Source organism: Littorina saxatilis, linkage group LG14 (genome assembly GCF_037325665.1).
Source record: "Littorina saxatilis isolate snail1 linkage group LG14, US_GU_Lsax_2.0, whole genome shotgun sequence".
In the NCBI taxonomy this organism is placed as follows: Eukaryota; Metazoa; Mollusca; class Gastropoda; order Littorinimorpha; family Littorinidae; genus Littorina; species Littorina saxatilis.
The window spans coordinates 20,639,814-20,657,138 of NC_090258.1; the positions used below are offsets into that span (position 1 = coordinate 20,639,814).

At 44.7% G+C, this 17,325-nt stretch overlaps 1 protein-coding gene and 1 long non-coding RNA gene across 2 annotated transcripts in view; both read right to left on the reverse strand.

Annotated features, from left to right (window-relative positions):
- Positions 1-772: 772 nt before the first annotated feature.
- LOC138947335 (cyclin-dependent kinase 6-like) overlaps positions 773-17,325 on the reverse strand; it is a 37,560-nt gene continuing 21,007 nt past the window's right edge. Inside the window, exons 3-7 of the mRNA XM_070318795.1 lie at positions 11,529-11,696; positions 10,357-10,517; positions 8,952-9,087; positions 3,182-6,391; positions 773-2,696 (exon numbers count right to left, since the gene is read on the reverse strand). Of these exons, the coding sequence (XP_070174896.1) occupies positions 6,227-6,391; positions 8,952-9,087; positions 10,357-10,517; positions 11,529-11,696 (630 nt within the window). The 3' untranslated portion in view covers positions 773-2,696; positions 3,182-6,226. The remainder of the gene's footprint in view (positions 2,697-3,181; positions 6,392-8,951; positions 9,088-10,356; positions 10,518-11,528; positions 11,697-17,325) is intronic.
- The window catches only part of LOC138947338 (uncharacterized), a 120,209-nt gene continuing 105,589 nt past the window's right edge, over positions 2,706-17,325 (reverse strand). The window contains exon 2 of the long non-coding RNA XR_011449622.1: positions 2,706-3,181. This is a non-coding gene — a long non-coding RNA (uncharacterized lncRNA). The remainder of the gene's footprint in view (positions 3,182-17,325) is intronic.

A 17,325-nucleotide genomic window follows, 5' to 3' on the forward strand; every position in this document is an offset into this window, starting at 1 on the left:
ATGTTGTCAATATAAGACCAGCGCTAAACCCAACATGTATTCATTACACGATTGCAAACGAGAGAAAGCTAGAGCTACGATGTCTTCACCAGCAAGAGGGAAAAAGAGGAAAACTTTCACAGTGGTAATTCACCATGGCTTGCGTTCTGTTCATTGTCAGTTAGCGTATGTGTGTGCAGCAGTGAGTCGCTATACGCGTACAGTGTACGTCTGTGTCTGTCTGTGTCTGATTAACTAGTAAGTTTGTGATGACGTATGAGTCGGAGAAAAAAGAAAAGAAATCGTCATCTGCTGATAAAAGAAAACGTGTCATCGCAGTTAATCTTTTGAGAACTTAGTTGCCAACAGAAGCGTCACACTTGCGAGAAACGCAGTAACACATACACATGAACATTGTAGCACAACCACATGCCAGGCGTGCGTGCGCACACACACACGCACGCACATACACACATGCATGCACACACACACATGCACTCACACGGCAAACAAGGGAAATAACCGCGTTTTTCTCTGACTCAGAAGAGAACGCGGTTTCTTCCCTTTAATTGGACCCCAAACTGCATCGCGAATCGGATATATCGCGATCAAAAATCTTTGGACCCCAAAGACTGCGAGTTAGTGGAAGTCTGCTGTAATATCAAAGTCGACCGTGCGAAGCGCCTAGCCTTACTAGGGGGGTCCAGGAAAAAATGTTCTGCAAAGAAACATCTGAGCTCTAAGTTTGCCATTAAATTCAGTTTTCAGAACCATTTTTGCCTTCCCCATTTATTTTTTCGGCGGACACTTTAGCTTTTTCGGCGGAACAAAAACAATGGTGGAAATTTGCCTTTCGGCGGACAATTCCCATGCCTGATGTAATGACCAACTGTACATGGGTTGTGCTAAAAGGCAGCGAGAGTGCTGGTTCCTACATGATTCTACAAAAATGTATCAGGCATGGGAATTGTCCGCCGAAAGGCAAATTTCCGCCGATTTTTTGTTGTTGTTCCGCCGATAAAGCTTCATCAGTGTCCGCCGAAAAAATAAGTGGGGGAGGCAAAAACGGTTCTAAAAACTCGAATTTAATGGCAAACTTGGAGCTCAGATGACACCAAATTGCAACATTTGGGTTCTTTGGAGAAAAAAACACTTTCAAGGGGGCATGCCCCCGGACCGCCCTAGTAAGGCGCCGTCGACTTTGCTGTAACTTACACATTTTCAGCCTTCTTCACTTTTTTCAATTCCCATGCCTGATGTATACAGGAAGGCATGTGTACTGCAATATTCTGTGACCTCTTCACTTCTCTTACATCACCCTGCTAAAGAAATAAACTGCAATCTTTTACATCTTACAAGTTGCAGAAAAATGAACGAATAACATTAACAAGTGGAGTACAACATTTCTCCAAATAAATGTATAAACTAAAACATGTATAGTATTATTAGCAAAATAATTGTAAAGCAGTGATACTACTGGTCATAAAATGTGTTACTGTCCCTTTGTTGTTTCAGTGCAATAACACTCCAAATAAATGTATAAACTAAAACATGTATAGTATTATTTATTTATTAGTAATATAATTGTAAAGCAGTGAAACCACTGGTCGTAAATGTGTTAAGTACTGTCCCATTGTTGTTTCAGTGCAATTAAACTTCAACAAAAGCAAGGGGAATGGGGACGGGTTAATAGAACTAGAAGTAAATTCCTGATATAATACAAATGTAACTGAATGCATGAAGCACTATAATCACTTTTGGAGGCAAAGGCAGTCATACAGGATTGAGATTTTAGAGCTAAATTAATAGCCCTATAAAAACTAATAGGGGTACTTAAAGGTTCCTTCTTCTTCTTCTTTTCGATCGCCGATCACACTTGGAGTCCAGATCTTGAGATATAATTAGTGGTCCTCTGCAGCGCAGCCACTGGCCCGTACAGCTTGTTGTGCAGGGACTCCGGCAATGGCCAGATTTCCTCTCTCAGCACCTGGTGGTTCCTGCAGTCTCGTAGGATGTGGGCCGTGTCCTGCTCTGCTTCTCCACAAGAACACATGGGGGAGGGCACAACATGCAGCTTCCCGTGGAGATTCTGGTTAAGTCTGTTCTTAAAGGTTCCCAAGAGTGAGCATACCTGGAGACAACAGCAGCTGGACCTAATCACAAACAGTTCTCTACAATTGACAGGCGGCTAACCAGCGACGGACGTACAACAAATGTCGAGCTTCTATAAATAGCCCACGCTAAAGCCGTCAGACAATTCTGTCAACGCAGAGCCTCTGTGAAGGTAGATTACTGCGTCACCCTGTCACACAAATTCATACTAACCGGAAAGGATGTTTTAACAGACTGGGTGGTTGGGAAGGGGAAAAAGTTTAACTCAACTGGGACGGCAGGTTTGAGTGGAAAAGAAGAAAAGGGAACAGTTTACAAAAATAGCTGCTCTATAAAACCGAGCCATTTAGTCTTTATTAGTCACTGACTTCATTAGCATTGTAACTGTAGTAAATGAACACGGCATTGTTTTGGACGGATGGTAATATTAAATGCCCCTGACCAGATCTTCAATGAATGCGCTCCATGTCTCACTGTATTGGCAACACATACAACATGACATGCTATGAGTGTCTGTACAGAAAAACTACAGTAACAAATCTATGGCCCTTAATTTCATTGCTGCTCTCATTCAAACAGAACTTCTGCAGCCAAAATCCGCTTCCCTAAAAATATTTGTTTGTTTGTTTATTTGTTGCTTAACGTCCAGCCGACTACGCAGAGCCATATCAGGACGAGGAAGGAGGGGATGAAGGGGGCCACTTGTCAAGCGATTCCTGTTTACAAATGCACTAACCCATTACTTGTGTCCCAGCAGGCTTTAGTAAAACTAAATTAATACCTACTGGAAGATTACCAGTTTCCAGTATGTTAAAATAGGCTTAACCTATCTACTGCTGGACTTACATCAGAACACTAACAGATTAAACTATACATGAATCGCGAGACAAGCGGCAAGAGAAGAGATTTTTGGAAAAAATACAGGTGAATGAGCAAGAAGGCAGAAAAAGGAAAAGAATTCATGAAGAAAAAGAGAGCATGACAGGAAAGAGGAACCAAAAATCTACCTAACAGCAAACTAGAAAGCTCCTGCGGTTCCAAAAACAGGAGGGGCTTTTAATTTCATAACCGCAGTGCCCCACTGCGGGACCTAAAAATATTGGATCAGCTTCACCAAACCCAGAATCTCTACAAAAAGTAATCTAAAACTTCTGAGCTTTCTACTGTATAAATTCAATGCTGGCTTACACAACTAGGGAAGGAAAGCATTCATGTATCTTTTAGTACACTTATTCACACTGGCCAGAATATAAAGTTGTCTTTAAAAAAGGCATAGCGACAAAAAGTTTTCATTTGCACAAATTATACTTTCAGCTGTTCCTCATGGGAAGTTTGAATGCCCTGTAAAAATAAAGTGTGTCGCTTCAATCTCGGCAACTCTGCATGTAAAACTTTCTGTCAAAGAACATCATCTGGTCCCCCCTTTCCGTTCAACCTACAACGCCTAGCTTGCTACAAAAGTTTTTACGTAATTTGCAGTAATCGTTTTGAGTGATAAAGCTATCACTTTACTGATCTGGCCTTCAGTATAGTCAAGTGCTTGGCAGTGTTAAGATTGACGAATGTAAATTTCATGCAAGTTTAATCTTTATTTGATTTTAAAACTACTGTCTCAAAAACAAGTCCCCATCATTCAGAAATGTATTTAAAGTAGTTCATGGTTTTTAGTCTAATAGTAATAACCTAAGAGTATTATTTCCTACTGTTTACATGCCTCTACTGGAGACAGTCAAATCACACTGGCCGCAGACTGTATTCATTTCAGTGAGAAATGCTGGCAATAACAAACAATAAGTAATTTGTACAGCCAGTAAAAAAAAAAGAAAAAATGCAGTTTGATTTTAAGCACATGTATCGTTGTACAAGTTGAACATGCATCATCTTTCTGACCATGTATCTACTGGGACCAAAACAAATGTCAGTGGGTGAAGCTGGGGTGGAGAGGATAGACCAGGGGGAGATAACTTTTTAAGTAAATCTGCACTTTTAAACAAATCTGCACCAAGCCATACAAAACGCTCAGGTGGTAGAGCACTGGACTTGTGATCGAAAGGTCGCTGGTTCGAATCCGGGCAGGGATGGACACGGGTCAACTTTATGTGCAGACCCAGAGACGGTATCCATCTCCCACCCCCTTGTCACCACAGTGGCACGTAAAAGATCTCGGTCATTCTGCCATAAGTGCAGATGGCTGATACCACCTAAACACTCATACACTTGTGTATCTCATCTAAAGTCGGGTTAGAACCCGGGAACATGCCCCTAATGGCTTTGCCGTGAGGGCGTAAAACTTGAATTTCTCTCCCCATACAAAACATCTCATGGATTTGAAGCCAATAATATGCACTACAAAAAATGATGCCTGATAGTGATACTGATAGGGGTATAGGCAGCAGATTCCTACCCCCTTCAGTAAGTGCCCCTGTCGGTAAGTGCCCCTGTGGTTGAATGTTTCAGTGGACAAATGACCATATTGTAACGAAAAAGCTTTGCAGGATTATTGTGTCCGTCTATAATATTAGTAATAAAAGATGAAGTTTAAAAAATAAAATTTTCCTAAACCTTCCTTCATTTGTCTCATATTAATTTGCTTGTCTGTCCACTGAGACCATTAGGGTGTTGTACTTGTGAATTTCTTGTTTTGTCAAACAATAAATGTTCTAAGCACTAAACTATTTTGTTTTTGTTTTATTCTGGATGTTGGAACATTAACAATCTATCTGTACTTCAATTTCTGCCTAAAGTACAGTGGCAAAAAACATTCAGCCTCTACCCGTTTTGCATCAATCGTTCAAAAGGAAAAGTAATATTAAAAGAAGAAGAAAAATGTTCAAAAAGTGTACAAACAACCTTCTCTCTGCTCTTTTTCCCTTATTTTAGTGAGGGCATTGCAGGCCTGAAAGTCCAACAAATGGAGTACTCGCCTTTGGCTAGTGATTGTGAACATTTACTAGCCAGAGAACAAACTTTACTAGCCAAACCAACAATTTGTTTCAGCAACTTGACTCGCCTTTGGCGAGTAGATGAACATTTCTACTCGCCAGTTACATGTTTGTACTCGCCATGGCGAGTAAAATACTCGCCACTTTCAGGACTGCATTGCTCTGGCACGTTGTTCACCTTGGCATAACTCTATGACATTGACAAGCAATAGCATCAGTATGTCTGACAAAATCCCTACCTGCTTGCATCCCGACATAAAAGAGAATCTACATTTCTGATTTATTGTTCTACAGCTTCCAAGAACCTACAACACAATGTTCAGGCTTCAGAAAAAAATGAAGATTTTTTTTCGGAGGTTTCAGCACATTCTCCAGCTTCATATTTAATTCTGAATACACATCTTCACAAGTTAACGGTTTCACATTACTGTCTCTTACATGCTGGCAGGGTTAACAGTAATATTCAACCAATCACTAAATATCTTTCCTGACACCAAAGTTGATCAAAGTTCAAATCAACGCACAATCCAAAAAATCTTTCAGACTGTGATAGGTAGTATGATACACAGTTCATGGCGGAAGACCCCTTTCAGCCTTAAACCAGAAACATGCTTTTTGCAAGCAGTGTTGAACTGCCTGGAAAGGGAGTTAACTCCGCCACATTTCAATGCCCCAAAGCATTAAATCCTCTTCATTTCAATGTCCCAAGGCGTTAAAATCCACCATATTTCAATGTCCAAAGGCGTTAAAAGCCCCCACATTTCATTGCCTGAGGGCGTTAGATACACCACATTTCAATGTCTCGAGGTGTTAAATCCACCACATTCCCACCACACTTCAAATTCAATGTAGCAAGGCCTGAATCCACCACATTTCAATGTCTCACATCATACGCTGGTGACGACAGCACAAAGCCTTGGAAGAATTGTCGCCAACGAAGTCCTTTTCACTGTTGCTGTTTGAACGCCAGAAGAAAGGCAAACATCTTTCCATGATACAGCACAACATTGTTTTGTATTCACTTGTTGGAGAAAAGTAAACAGCGTCGCACTGCTACCGCTTAACTCAACCTTTTGTATTTGCTGGTAAAGGCGACATGAGGAATCTGGAAGCGTCGTTTCCAATGCTGCTTTCTTTCCACTCACGGTAAGTGAAGTCTCTCACATAATAAGAGTCCAGTTCACAATTTTTATTCACTTGCTCACAGGAGTGTCTGATCGCCCGTCAGAAAACGAATCATTCTCTGACGTTGAAAGCGAACTCGATGTTCGAATACTGTCAAGGTCATCACGGAAGTATGGGTGGTTGAGTGCGTCTCTCGATGAAACACGTCGACCCGGTCGGAACACTAGCATTCTCTAAAAAAAAGCAATAGGGATTAACATCAGTTAATGAATTGACTATTTTTTAAAACATGCACCTTCTCTCAAGTCATCAGTCCAACAGACAAGCTGAAAGTTCACATACACTCTCACCCTTCTTCTTAAAACTCGATCCCTGTCCTGACAGAATACATTTAGTCAATTCTAAGAAACCTTTGTAAGGACATACGTTCTCTGAATACATAGAACACGTGCAACAAGGGCGAGTGTTGCTATAGTTCTCCTTGTCGTTATTCTTGTTTTCATTGGTTTAAAATATCATGCATTGACAATATCGTCCGCCACATTTATCGTTTGTTTCTAAGAGCACATTTGTGACCCTCCACCACGAAATGAGTCGCATGTCACCTCGCGCGGTTCTGCGCTGGGCTTAATATAAGTCCGGGGAGTGTCTGGTAACAGTGTGAGGGTCACCTTAGTCACAGGCTTATAACTCAAACAGATTTTGCTCTTTTCTAAAACGGTTTTCACCACTGGATAGAGCATAAAAAACTCTTTAGGAAAATGTAAAAATATGAAAATCATGCAAAGGTGACAGTCATGCGACTCATTTCGTGGTGGAGGATCACATTTATAAGTTTATCTTGTTGTGCTCATTCATTATGACACTCAATTACGGCTTATGCCACTGAATAAAAAAACTGTTTAACCCAAGAGCGAGTGAGAGTTATGGGCAATCAGTCTCCTGGCACCTGAGAGAATAACAAGCATTGAAATGAACAACCAACTTTGATCCTCTAAATCAAAATCGTTTAATACAGTGGTACCTCCCTTTACCACCCCTCTGTTTTACGGGTCCCTCAATATTACGACCGACGTTTCTCTGACGGATTTTTTCTCCTTCTTTGTCTTAATATTACGTCCCCCTCTCTAATACGACATACCACCGTCCATACGTGGACTTATAACGACTTTTCCCAAAATTATCACGGGTTTGGTTTACTCTAACTTATATCTCCAGTCGAGTGAGTAAGCGATACGGACACAAACACATGCTGAAATCCTGTCCGTGTACAACATCACTTCGGCACACAAACGGCTGAAGCCATGGTTTTTCATTTCTATTTCAGGTCATTACTTTATTCTAAATAGATAAAGGTCATTCGCCAGATGTCTGCTTCATTTTGCAAAGAACTGTGCAGGAACTCCTACCTTTTAAACACGCAAAAATACAGAAACATTATGAAAGTAATCCGAACATCGAACCAAAACCGAAAGTTGTGGTGACGTCATGAAATTTTGCGATGTACGTATGCAAAGCGCGTGTAAACATTTTCGGTCTAGCTAACAATGGCAGCCGACGAACACGGTTTTGAAATCTTGAACTGTTCTTGGTTTTTCTCGATCCGTGACCGAATGTCTCGATATACAACCACGCGTTCGTTTGAATCAATAAATTCTCCTCAGAATCCCGTCAGTGAAGTTTGAAGGTGAGTAGTGGGGTGTCCTAAATTACTCAACTCTGTGGACAGTCTGTAGTGCAGTTATGTCCCTTGAATGAGCGAGTCAAGTTTCATCGTGAAAACTGACGCTTTTGGCTACAATTTTACATCAGTTTTAACACACTACCGCGGTTCTTTACGTCTGCAAAGGCTTATAAGTTTTGTTCCTTGCGTTTGGGACACTTTTCTTTATTTTTACCAAATCTTTGCTGGGTATCATATGACTGATTAGTAGCTGGTATCGACATTGATGTGCATGCTTTTGAACCGCCTGCTTTCGTTCAACCTCAGTTTGTTTATTTCAAACCTTAACCCACGAGTAGTTACGGGGCTTGATTAAACAAGCAAGAAAACTGTGTGGGTAATTAATTGAATAGAAAACAGGTTACCATAATCGTTTAAGGAAAGAATAACAATTAACATCACTTTGTGGGCGGCATCAATCAAAACGCCCATGTCATTCCGGATGATTGACGGACCCGGACATAACAAAACAATCCTCTATGTTACGACCCCTCCATATAACGACTGAATTTCAGTTACATTTTCAAAGTCGTTCGACAGAGGTACCCAGGCATGGGAATTGAAAAAAGTAAAAAAGGCTGAAAATGTGTAAGTAATAGCAAAGTCGACGACGCGAAGCCCCCCCCCCCCCCCCCCCCCCCCCGGAATTGGTTTTCTCCGAAGAACCCAAATGGTGCAATTTGGTGTCATCTGAGCTCCAAGTTTGCCATTAAATTCAGTTTTAGAACCATTTTTGCCTCCCCCCATTTATTTTTTCGGCGGACACTTTTGCTTTTTCGGAACAAAACAAAAAAATCGGCGGCAAATTTGCCTTTGGGCGGACAATTCCCATGCCTGGTACCACTGTAGATGTATAAAAAAAAGATGAAGATGAGGATGAAAGTCGCTTGTTCATGTCAATGCTTGTTATTCTCTCAGGTGCCAGGAGATTGGTTCTGGATGACTCTCACTTACTCTATTACACATGTCGTATGCATTTAGAGCGCTTACTTCCTTTTGTGTATCAGATCTCTAAACAGCGCTCTGCCTCATTTGAATCTTCTAAAAAATAAAATATAAAAAGAACCCACCTCCATCAGATCTTTGGCCAAGGGATCCATCTCTGGCACTAGAGTCTGGAGAGGCACTGGTGGCGTTAGTCCGAACGAACTGTGATGTACCGACACCCCATCAGGCCAATCGCACATCGGAGGAAGGCCAATAACTCTGAAAACAGAGGAAAACATTAAGAATGAAGTAGAACTAAATGTTGAAAGCAAGGCTAAACTATAGCGTAGTAATAGTAAACAATGCTCTCTTCTTGCTGCTCACTTTCCTCCCTAAAGCGGTGTATGGCTGCCTGAATGGCAGGGTAAAAATGGTCATACACGTAAAAACACACTTGTGTAAAAACATGAGTGAACGTGGGAGTTTCATCCCATGAACGAAGAAGAAGAAGCTGCACACTTATCTTCTTCTTCTTCTGCGTTCGTGGGCTGAAACTCCCACGTACACTCGTGTTTTTGCAAGAGTGGAATTTTACGTGTATGACCGTTTTTACCCCGCCAATAAGGCAGCCATACGCCGCTTTCGGAGGAAGCACGCTGGGTATTTTTGTGTTTCTATAATCCACCCCTTGTGCTTGATTGTACACACGAAGGGGGATAAGCCACTAAGCAGGTCTGCACATAAGTTGACCTGGGAGATCGGAAAAATCTCCACACTTAACCCACCAGGCGGCCGCGGCCGGGATTCGAACCCTCGACCTTCCGATTAAGAGGCCGACGTCTTACCACCCCGTCTTATTCTGTGTAAAAGTCTGGCCAGGTCTGAGACGGTGAGCCGAAGTGTTTACATGAGAAGGAGTGTGCCTTGGTTTCAAAAATAGCTTTCTTTGCGTAAAGTTGTCTCGATAGGACTGAGACGGACAACCAACAAATCATCATATATAAATAAAGCTGGTTTCTGTCTGTGTGTGTGTTTGCATGATGATGATAAGCTCCGAAACGGCTGCACCGACTGAGACGGGAATTGCAGAGTATGTTCTTCGCCTACTCAAGTCGTGTCATAGGGTACTTTTGGCAAAGCAAACTTGAAAGGATTCTTTAAAAACGACAGAAAACAGTAGATGTCCTATGAGCCATCGACGTCCCTGCCAATCTGGGCTGTCGAAACTTTGCTTCATCGCTTATCAGCACTTCTTCCATATGCACCACGTGTTTTCGTTGGCAAAGTCTTAGTCTCGGTTACCCTGATCCTAGCAAAGTCTTGATCTTGGTTTTAAAGACAATCAGTCACGGCAAGCCCAGAGTCTCTCTTTCTCTATCTTTTTCTCTCTCTCTCTCTCTCTGCGGGCTAATTAGTCGTGTAATTTGAACGTGTGTGTGTGTGCACGTATAGGTGCGTGCATTTAAGTCGCGTACTGACATGGGTACATCTAGAATGAGTATAAATTTCTTTATCTCATTGCTTCTCATATACACTGCAGCTACTCACCCGAATATTTTCTTCAACTGGTCGAACTCTGAGGTGCCCTTGAAGAGAGCTCTCCTGTTAAAGAGTTCAGCAAAGATGCAGCCACAACTCCATATATCCACCGATGTTGCGTACTCCGACTGCATCAAGACTTCTGGCGAGCGATACCACAACGTCACCACCTGAGGAAGTGGAGAACAGATCAGTGGATAACATGGATTGATAACAAAATTCAGCCCAAATCAAAGCAAGTTGGAAGGTAGAATATGACCGCTGAAAGTCAAACTAAAACATTAAATGAGCCAACAAGGCTTATAATAAAGTAAACTGTTTAGATGGAGGGGGAGGGGGGGGGGGGAGGGGGAGTAGGTTCGGGTACTTAAAAATATCCAGGCAGAAACACCAAGGACTTCTGACAAAACAAAACCACAGAAGAACACAACAGCAAATCAGGCAAAGAAGATATTTACCTGAATCATACAACAAATGATTTCTATTAGACCAAACCAAATTTGTTAAAAATTGATGCAAAACTATCCCCCAAAAGCGGCGTATGGCTGCCTAAATGGTGGGGTAAAACGGTCAAACACATAAAAGCCCACTCGTGCAAAACAAAACAACGTGTACATGGGAGTTTCAGCCAACGAGTACAAACAAACAAAAAGAAGAAGATGCATAAGTCGGGTCCTGATTTGGCCTATATGGTGCGATGGACCCAAAAAGCAACAACTAACTAACTATGCATAAGTCATATTTAATTAGACGATCTCAAGAAGTATCTCTGGAGGTTAGAAAGTGCCTGAATTCAAACAAATGGCAAACAAATTTCTCATGCCTGACAGAACAGGATCCCTCCCAACATAAGAATTAAAGTCAAGACAAAAATGCAATGTTTCCGATTCCCCAACCAACCCTAGAACTTGTTTTGACCCTTGACATTTGTTTTAATAGAAACTGACAAAACTCGACTTTGCAGACGCTACAAAGAAAGTTACACTTCTTAGACATCCAGGTGACACAGCTCGCAAGGCTTCCGGCAAGAAAAAGTTACATGCACCTAACTAAATAAATAACAAATTGCAAGTTAAAAAAAAGAAAAATTTAAATTAAAAAAACCGACCTACCAACCTTACAAATTTGTACCTTGCGATTAGAAATAACATTTTTTTTTTCTCCCTAATCCTACGACTCACCACAGTGGTCAGTGCCATGTGAAAGCTGTAGATTCTGGCCAGTCCAAAGTCAGCCAGTTTCAGCTGTCCGTCTCTGGAGATGAGAAGATTCTGAGGCTTCAGATCTCGATGGACGATACGATTACTGTGCAAGAAGTCCACTCCGTTCAGAAGTTGCAACATCAGATCCTGAAAATAAAACAAGTTTTTGTTTAATAATTGCCATCAGGCTAAGGGCCCGGTCACACAGCGCTGCGTCCTTGCCACAACCATGCCGATCACGCCGATCTGAAACAGTTAATCGGGGCATATCGCCGTCAAAATCCAGCACATGGCACTAAAAGTAAAACCCTAGTCACATAATAAAGACGCCGCTTTTGCTACGACGGTAAAGTGTCCGAGAGCATAGAAGCGGCGTCTCTGTGTGACCGGGGTATCCTGATTAGGAATCTCATAGGGAGAATTTTTACAAACACATTACAGAAACAAAAACAAGTCGTGTGAAGGGATATAAAAACATTTTAGTCAATATGTCAGGTTGAAACTAAAAGATCAACATTAAAAGCCAGCCATCACCAAGACTAATGTAGTGGGTAATTGGCTAGCAGAAGACCGAGACGGGTCACGCTCGGCTCCGTGAAGCAAAAATAAATTGCCAACGTAGTACCTATTTTTGTTTTATTGTCAACACATTTTTAGAGTTAACATGGCATACATATATATATTTGGATTCAGGAAATAATACGGAATAAGATAAAAATGTTTTTGGATCAATTACCCAAATTTTAATTGTAATTATAATTGTGCCTAATTAACATATTTTCATTAATTGCAAGTACATTTTCTAAGTAAAAATGGCATATCTACATATTTTTGGATTCAGGAGATAATAAAGAATAAGATGAAATCATTTTTGGGTCGATTACTAAACTATTAATTTTAATTACAATTGAGATTTTTAATAAACAAACTCATTAATCCAAAATTTTAGTAATAAATTTTAATTTAATTAATATACTTACCCAACTCACGTATAGCAATTAACTCTAGTTCAGTGCTGGTAACGCTGTTCGCGTCCCCTTGGTAACAAGGGAGACCACTCTAAAAAAGAGAGTGAGCCATCCCATAATGTCCGACCAACTACTGGTCTGACTTCCGTATGCGTGCGCATAGGCCGCCATTTGTATCATACCATACGAAGCCCAACTCACTTCTTTTTAGACCCAAAACCAACCACAGCGGGGAGGCGGGAGGGAATAAACGACGTGAGTTGGGTAAGTATATTAATTAAATTAAAATTTATTACTAAAATTTTGGATTAAATTACATAACTTTACCCAACTCACGTATAGCAGATTGCTACTATAGGTGGTGGGTACTTACCAAAATTCAAGCATGAAGGACCTGTCCTGCAGCTACCAAAGAAGGTAGCGCAGAACTGCCGTCCTGTCTCAGTGAAGAGACGTCCCTGAGATAGTAATTGATGAAGATATCTTCAGATCTCCAATAGGCTGACTCCAGTACCTCAGTAAGCCGGCCAGACCTGAGGACTGCCAGTGACGAAGCCCATGCTCTTGCCTCGTGTGTCCTGGCTGCCGTGAGAGGCAAGAACGCCCTAATATCTCCAGATTGTACCTCCCACCAGGCATAAGCTTGTTTGATAAGATTGGAGACCCACTTAGTCAACGTAACCTTTGCGATGTCCTTATGCCTCGCCGTATTCAGAGATATAAATAGCAGTTTTTGATTTTCTGAACGGAGGTGCCTTGTGCGTGACAGGTAGCTACTGAGAGACCTGACAGGACAATTAACTACATCAGGGTCGCCCGGAGCGAGAACACCGCTCAGAGGCCGGATGTGGAGTACAGGAGAGATATGCCCAGGTTTCTGGTTCTTAGCAAGGAAACCTGGTGTAAATTTAAGAGAAACAGACCCATCTTTCTCAAAACCAATATCCTTCTCTAAACCTGACAATGCATGAACCTCGCTACCTCTCCGAGAGGTTGCGAGCAGCAAAAGAAAAACCGCCTTGCGTGTAACATTAATCAAGGATGCCGAGAGAATGGGCTCAAAACTCTCCGAGGCTAAAAACCGCAAAACAAGCATCAAGTCCCAGGCAGGGAGACGTGACCTAGCGCGCGCGGCTGTAAGGGAGGCACCCTTAATGACACTAGCTACCACTCCGCCGAGTGTAATCTTGTGTCCGAGTTGCGAAAGAGTTGAGGAGATCGCGAAGAGACGAGGGTGAAACTCCCTGTTCTGCCAACCAAGCCAGGTGGTTGGCAACCTGCATCGATCTAGGTGATAAAGGATTAACCCCGTTAAGAGAGCACCACCTAGACCATGCCGCCCAGTGGGAGGAGTACACAGAAGTCGTGGACTCCCTATGGGCATGACGGACAAATTTCAAAGTGGAGGCAGAGGCCCCTGCCTTAAGCAAAGAGCTTCGGACAGAATCCAGGCGTGAAGGCTCAGGATCCGCGGATCTTCGTGGGGGATGCCTGACCGAGGCTGAACAAGATCTCCCTTTTTCACGGCGAGAGGGATCGGGGGCCGAACTGCTAGACGCAGCAAGTCTGGAAACCAGTGCTGGCTTGGCCAAAGAGGAGCGACCAGAACCAGCGCTGGTTTCTCCAAGTCGACCTTTCTTAGTACCTTGCCCAAAAGGCAGAACGGAGGGAAGGCATACGCTGTCAGGTTTGTCCAGTCTATTTCCAATGCATTTACCTTCCAGGCCAGAGCATCCGGGAAGGGGGACACAAAGAGAGGAAGTCTCGCCGAGAACCTCGTGGCAAACCGGTCGATCTTGGGCTTGTCTACCAGAGCCCAGAGACGCTGTAGGGCATGGTGTGAAAGAGTCCATTCTGAGTGAACCACCTTGTCCCCTCTGCTCAAAGTGTCCGCAAGGACGTTCAGACTGCCCCTCAGATACACGGCTGAAAGCAGAATGTCTTGAGTGTGACACCAGGTCAGAAGACAGCAAGCTTTGTCTGACAGACTGGGAGAACGCGTCCCCCCCTGTCTGTTCACATAGGCCGCCACAGTGGTGTTGTCTGTGTGGAGCCTGACATGCTTGCCCACCAGAAAAGGCCTGAACGCATGCAGCGCCAAAGAGACGGCCTCCAACTCTAGCACATTGATGTGCAGGGAGGACTGGGATGAGTCCCAAACCCCTGACACCGTCTGCTCGTCTAGATGAGCTCCCCACCCCATCAGAGAGGCGTCCGTGAAGAGCTCGCTCTCTGGAGGCTTGCGAACAATGGGCACTCCCTGGAACAACAGAGGGAGCAACCAAATGCGAGTTGTGCGCAGAAACCATGAACCCAGAGCTATCTGAAGATTCCAGCCTTGGGATGACTGATCCCAACGAGCCTGCAGAGCAGACTGGAAAGGCCTCTTGTGAACCCGGCCTAACGGGATGAGAGTCGCCATTGAATCCATTTGGCCCAGAACCGAGGCCAGAACCCGCACACTGGCCCGATTCTCTCCGTAAAGAGAACGTATCAGATCCTGGAGCTTGTCGATCCTTCTCTGAGAAGGACGGACAGACCAGTTTCGGGTGTCGAAATCCATGCCCAGATAAACAAAGTTCTGAGATGGCACCAACTCCGACTTTACCAGGTTTATCGAGAATCCTAGCTGCGAGGCCTGACTGAGCACTCCCCGAGTGTGAGCCTCGCAACGCTCTTTGTCCTGATGGAGGATCAACCAATCGTCCAAATATGCTCTGAGACGAACACCGTTCTTTCTTACCAGAGCACAAAGCTGTCTGACGATCATCGTAAAGATCCACGGCGCTAGAGACAGGCCAAAAGGAAGGGCCCTGAACTGATATACTCTGTCTCCCCAGGGGAAGCGTAGCCACTTTCTGTCTGCTACATGCATCAGCACATGAAAGTATGCATCTGTGAGATCGACAGACGTCGCCCAGTCCCCCGGACGCAGAGCCTCCCGAACTGAGGTCGTAGTCTCCATCGTGAACTTGATAGCCCGTAAGAACTTGTTGAGGGCTGACAAATCCAAGACAGGCCTCCAAGCCCCCGAGGCTTTTGGCACTACAAAAAGTCTGCCGTAAAACCCCGGGGACTGTAAGTCCGTGACCTCCTCTATTGCTCCCTTGAGCAGAAGAGCAGTCACCTCCTTTTGCACGGCGGCCCTTGCCTCCGAATCCCTTGGAGCCCTGCATGGCGGAATTATCCTGGTCAGAGGTGCCTTCTCCCCTGACCAGAGAAGCCGGAATCCCGAACTCACTATCCCGGTAACCCACTTGCTGTCCACTAGCTGCAGCCAGGAAGTGAGGGCCCTGGATGGGCCGCCCGCTACAACCAGTGCGGGGGCTACCGGGATGAGAGGTTCGGGAACACATCATTGGGGGTGAGGCTTGCGCCCCGACCCCCTAGATCCTCCAAAAGATTGACCCCTCTTAGGGTAAGGAGCCCCGCGGCCCCTACCCCTCGAAGCGAAAGACTGCTTTTGTGACTTGCCACCGCCGCCAGAAGAAGAGTTCTGAGGCTTGCTGGCGGTCTGAGTCTGAGGCTTAGGAACCTTCTGGAAACCTTGTAGCGCAAGGTGAGAGAAAGCAATGTCCCTTGCATCCTGTGACTCTTTCTGGAACGCGTCAATGGACGACTGACCCAAAAGAGCCCCGTCCGTGAACGGAGAGACCTTCAAGCTCTCCACATTAGCCCTGTCCCGAATCCTGGAACCTGCCAAAAAGGCAGATCTCCTGGAGTGAACTGCATGGGCATAAAGTTTAGCCGAAAGAGACATCTGTTCTTTCGAAACCTTAGCCAGCGTGGAGAGAAGGGTGGTGACATCCAAAGCCGAAGCGTCAAACCTGAACTCGAAAGGGTCAAGCGATGTGGCGATTGACCTTGACAACGACCTTTGTAGAGACTCTGATACAGAAGAGAGCTCCAACAAAGACCTGCCCGCTTCTTCAATAGCCGCAAGCGACGCGTCAGTAAAAGGAACAGGCTTGTCCTTACTGTACGTGTCCTCGCGCAACACAGCCATTCCCGGTGACACCGGAAGCACGGCCGACGGCAGGGCGAATGACTCAATTAAGTTGACTGACTGAGGGGCAAACCTGCAATTCGAGGAACCAGAAACTTGACCCCCGGGCTTCGCAAGCCAGTCCATAACATCGTCCGGAGCCTCCCCATGTTGCAACAACAGAGGCACCGGCGGACCACGTTTGGCCTTAAAGACGTTTGCCATTTCGTAGGCAATTGACGAAGATTCGCGGAATCGGAACTGAGGTTTCTGCTCTCGAGCCGACCGGAAATCATCAAAGGCAGAACGAGGTGGTGGAAGCTTTGACCTACTTTCAGCCACCCCTTCAGGAAAATACTTAAATGCCGTCTCGGCGGCCAGCGCCACTGCGCTTGGCAACCTTGACGGCAAAGTAAGTTGAAGGTCGTCCCCCATGGCGGACGTACCCTCGTCGACCTCTCCCTCTTGCTCAAAAGGGCAATCGGGAAGGTGACCCCCAGAGAGACTCTCCTGGTCAACCGAAAGGTCATCCAGGTCAACCACTCCCTGCCCCCCGGGCGGGAGAGGACGATGCGGCTCCCCACGTTCCTCCAAAGAAGGGGGTAGGAGCGCAACGCCCTTTCGCTGAACAGGGCCCGTCGACCCAACTGACCGGGCGCTTCTGCGCGAGGGGTCAGCCAGGCTGTCGGGGCTATTACGGCTCGCAGGCTTTGCAGCCGAGGTCGCCTTTTCCTCCTGAACACGCACCCCACTTTCGCCGGAGAACCCGGCTACTCGTGGGGTAGACAAACCTTTGCCGTGAACCGGCGAGTTCAGCAGAGAC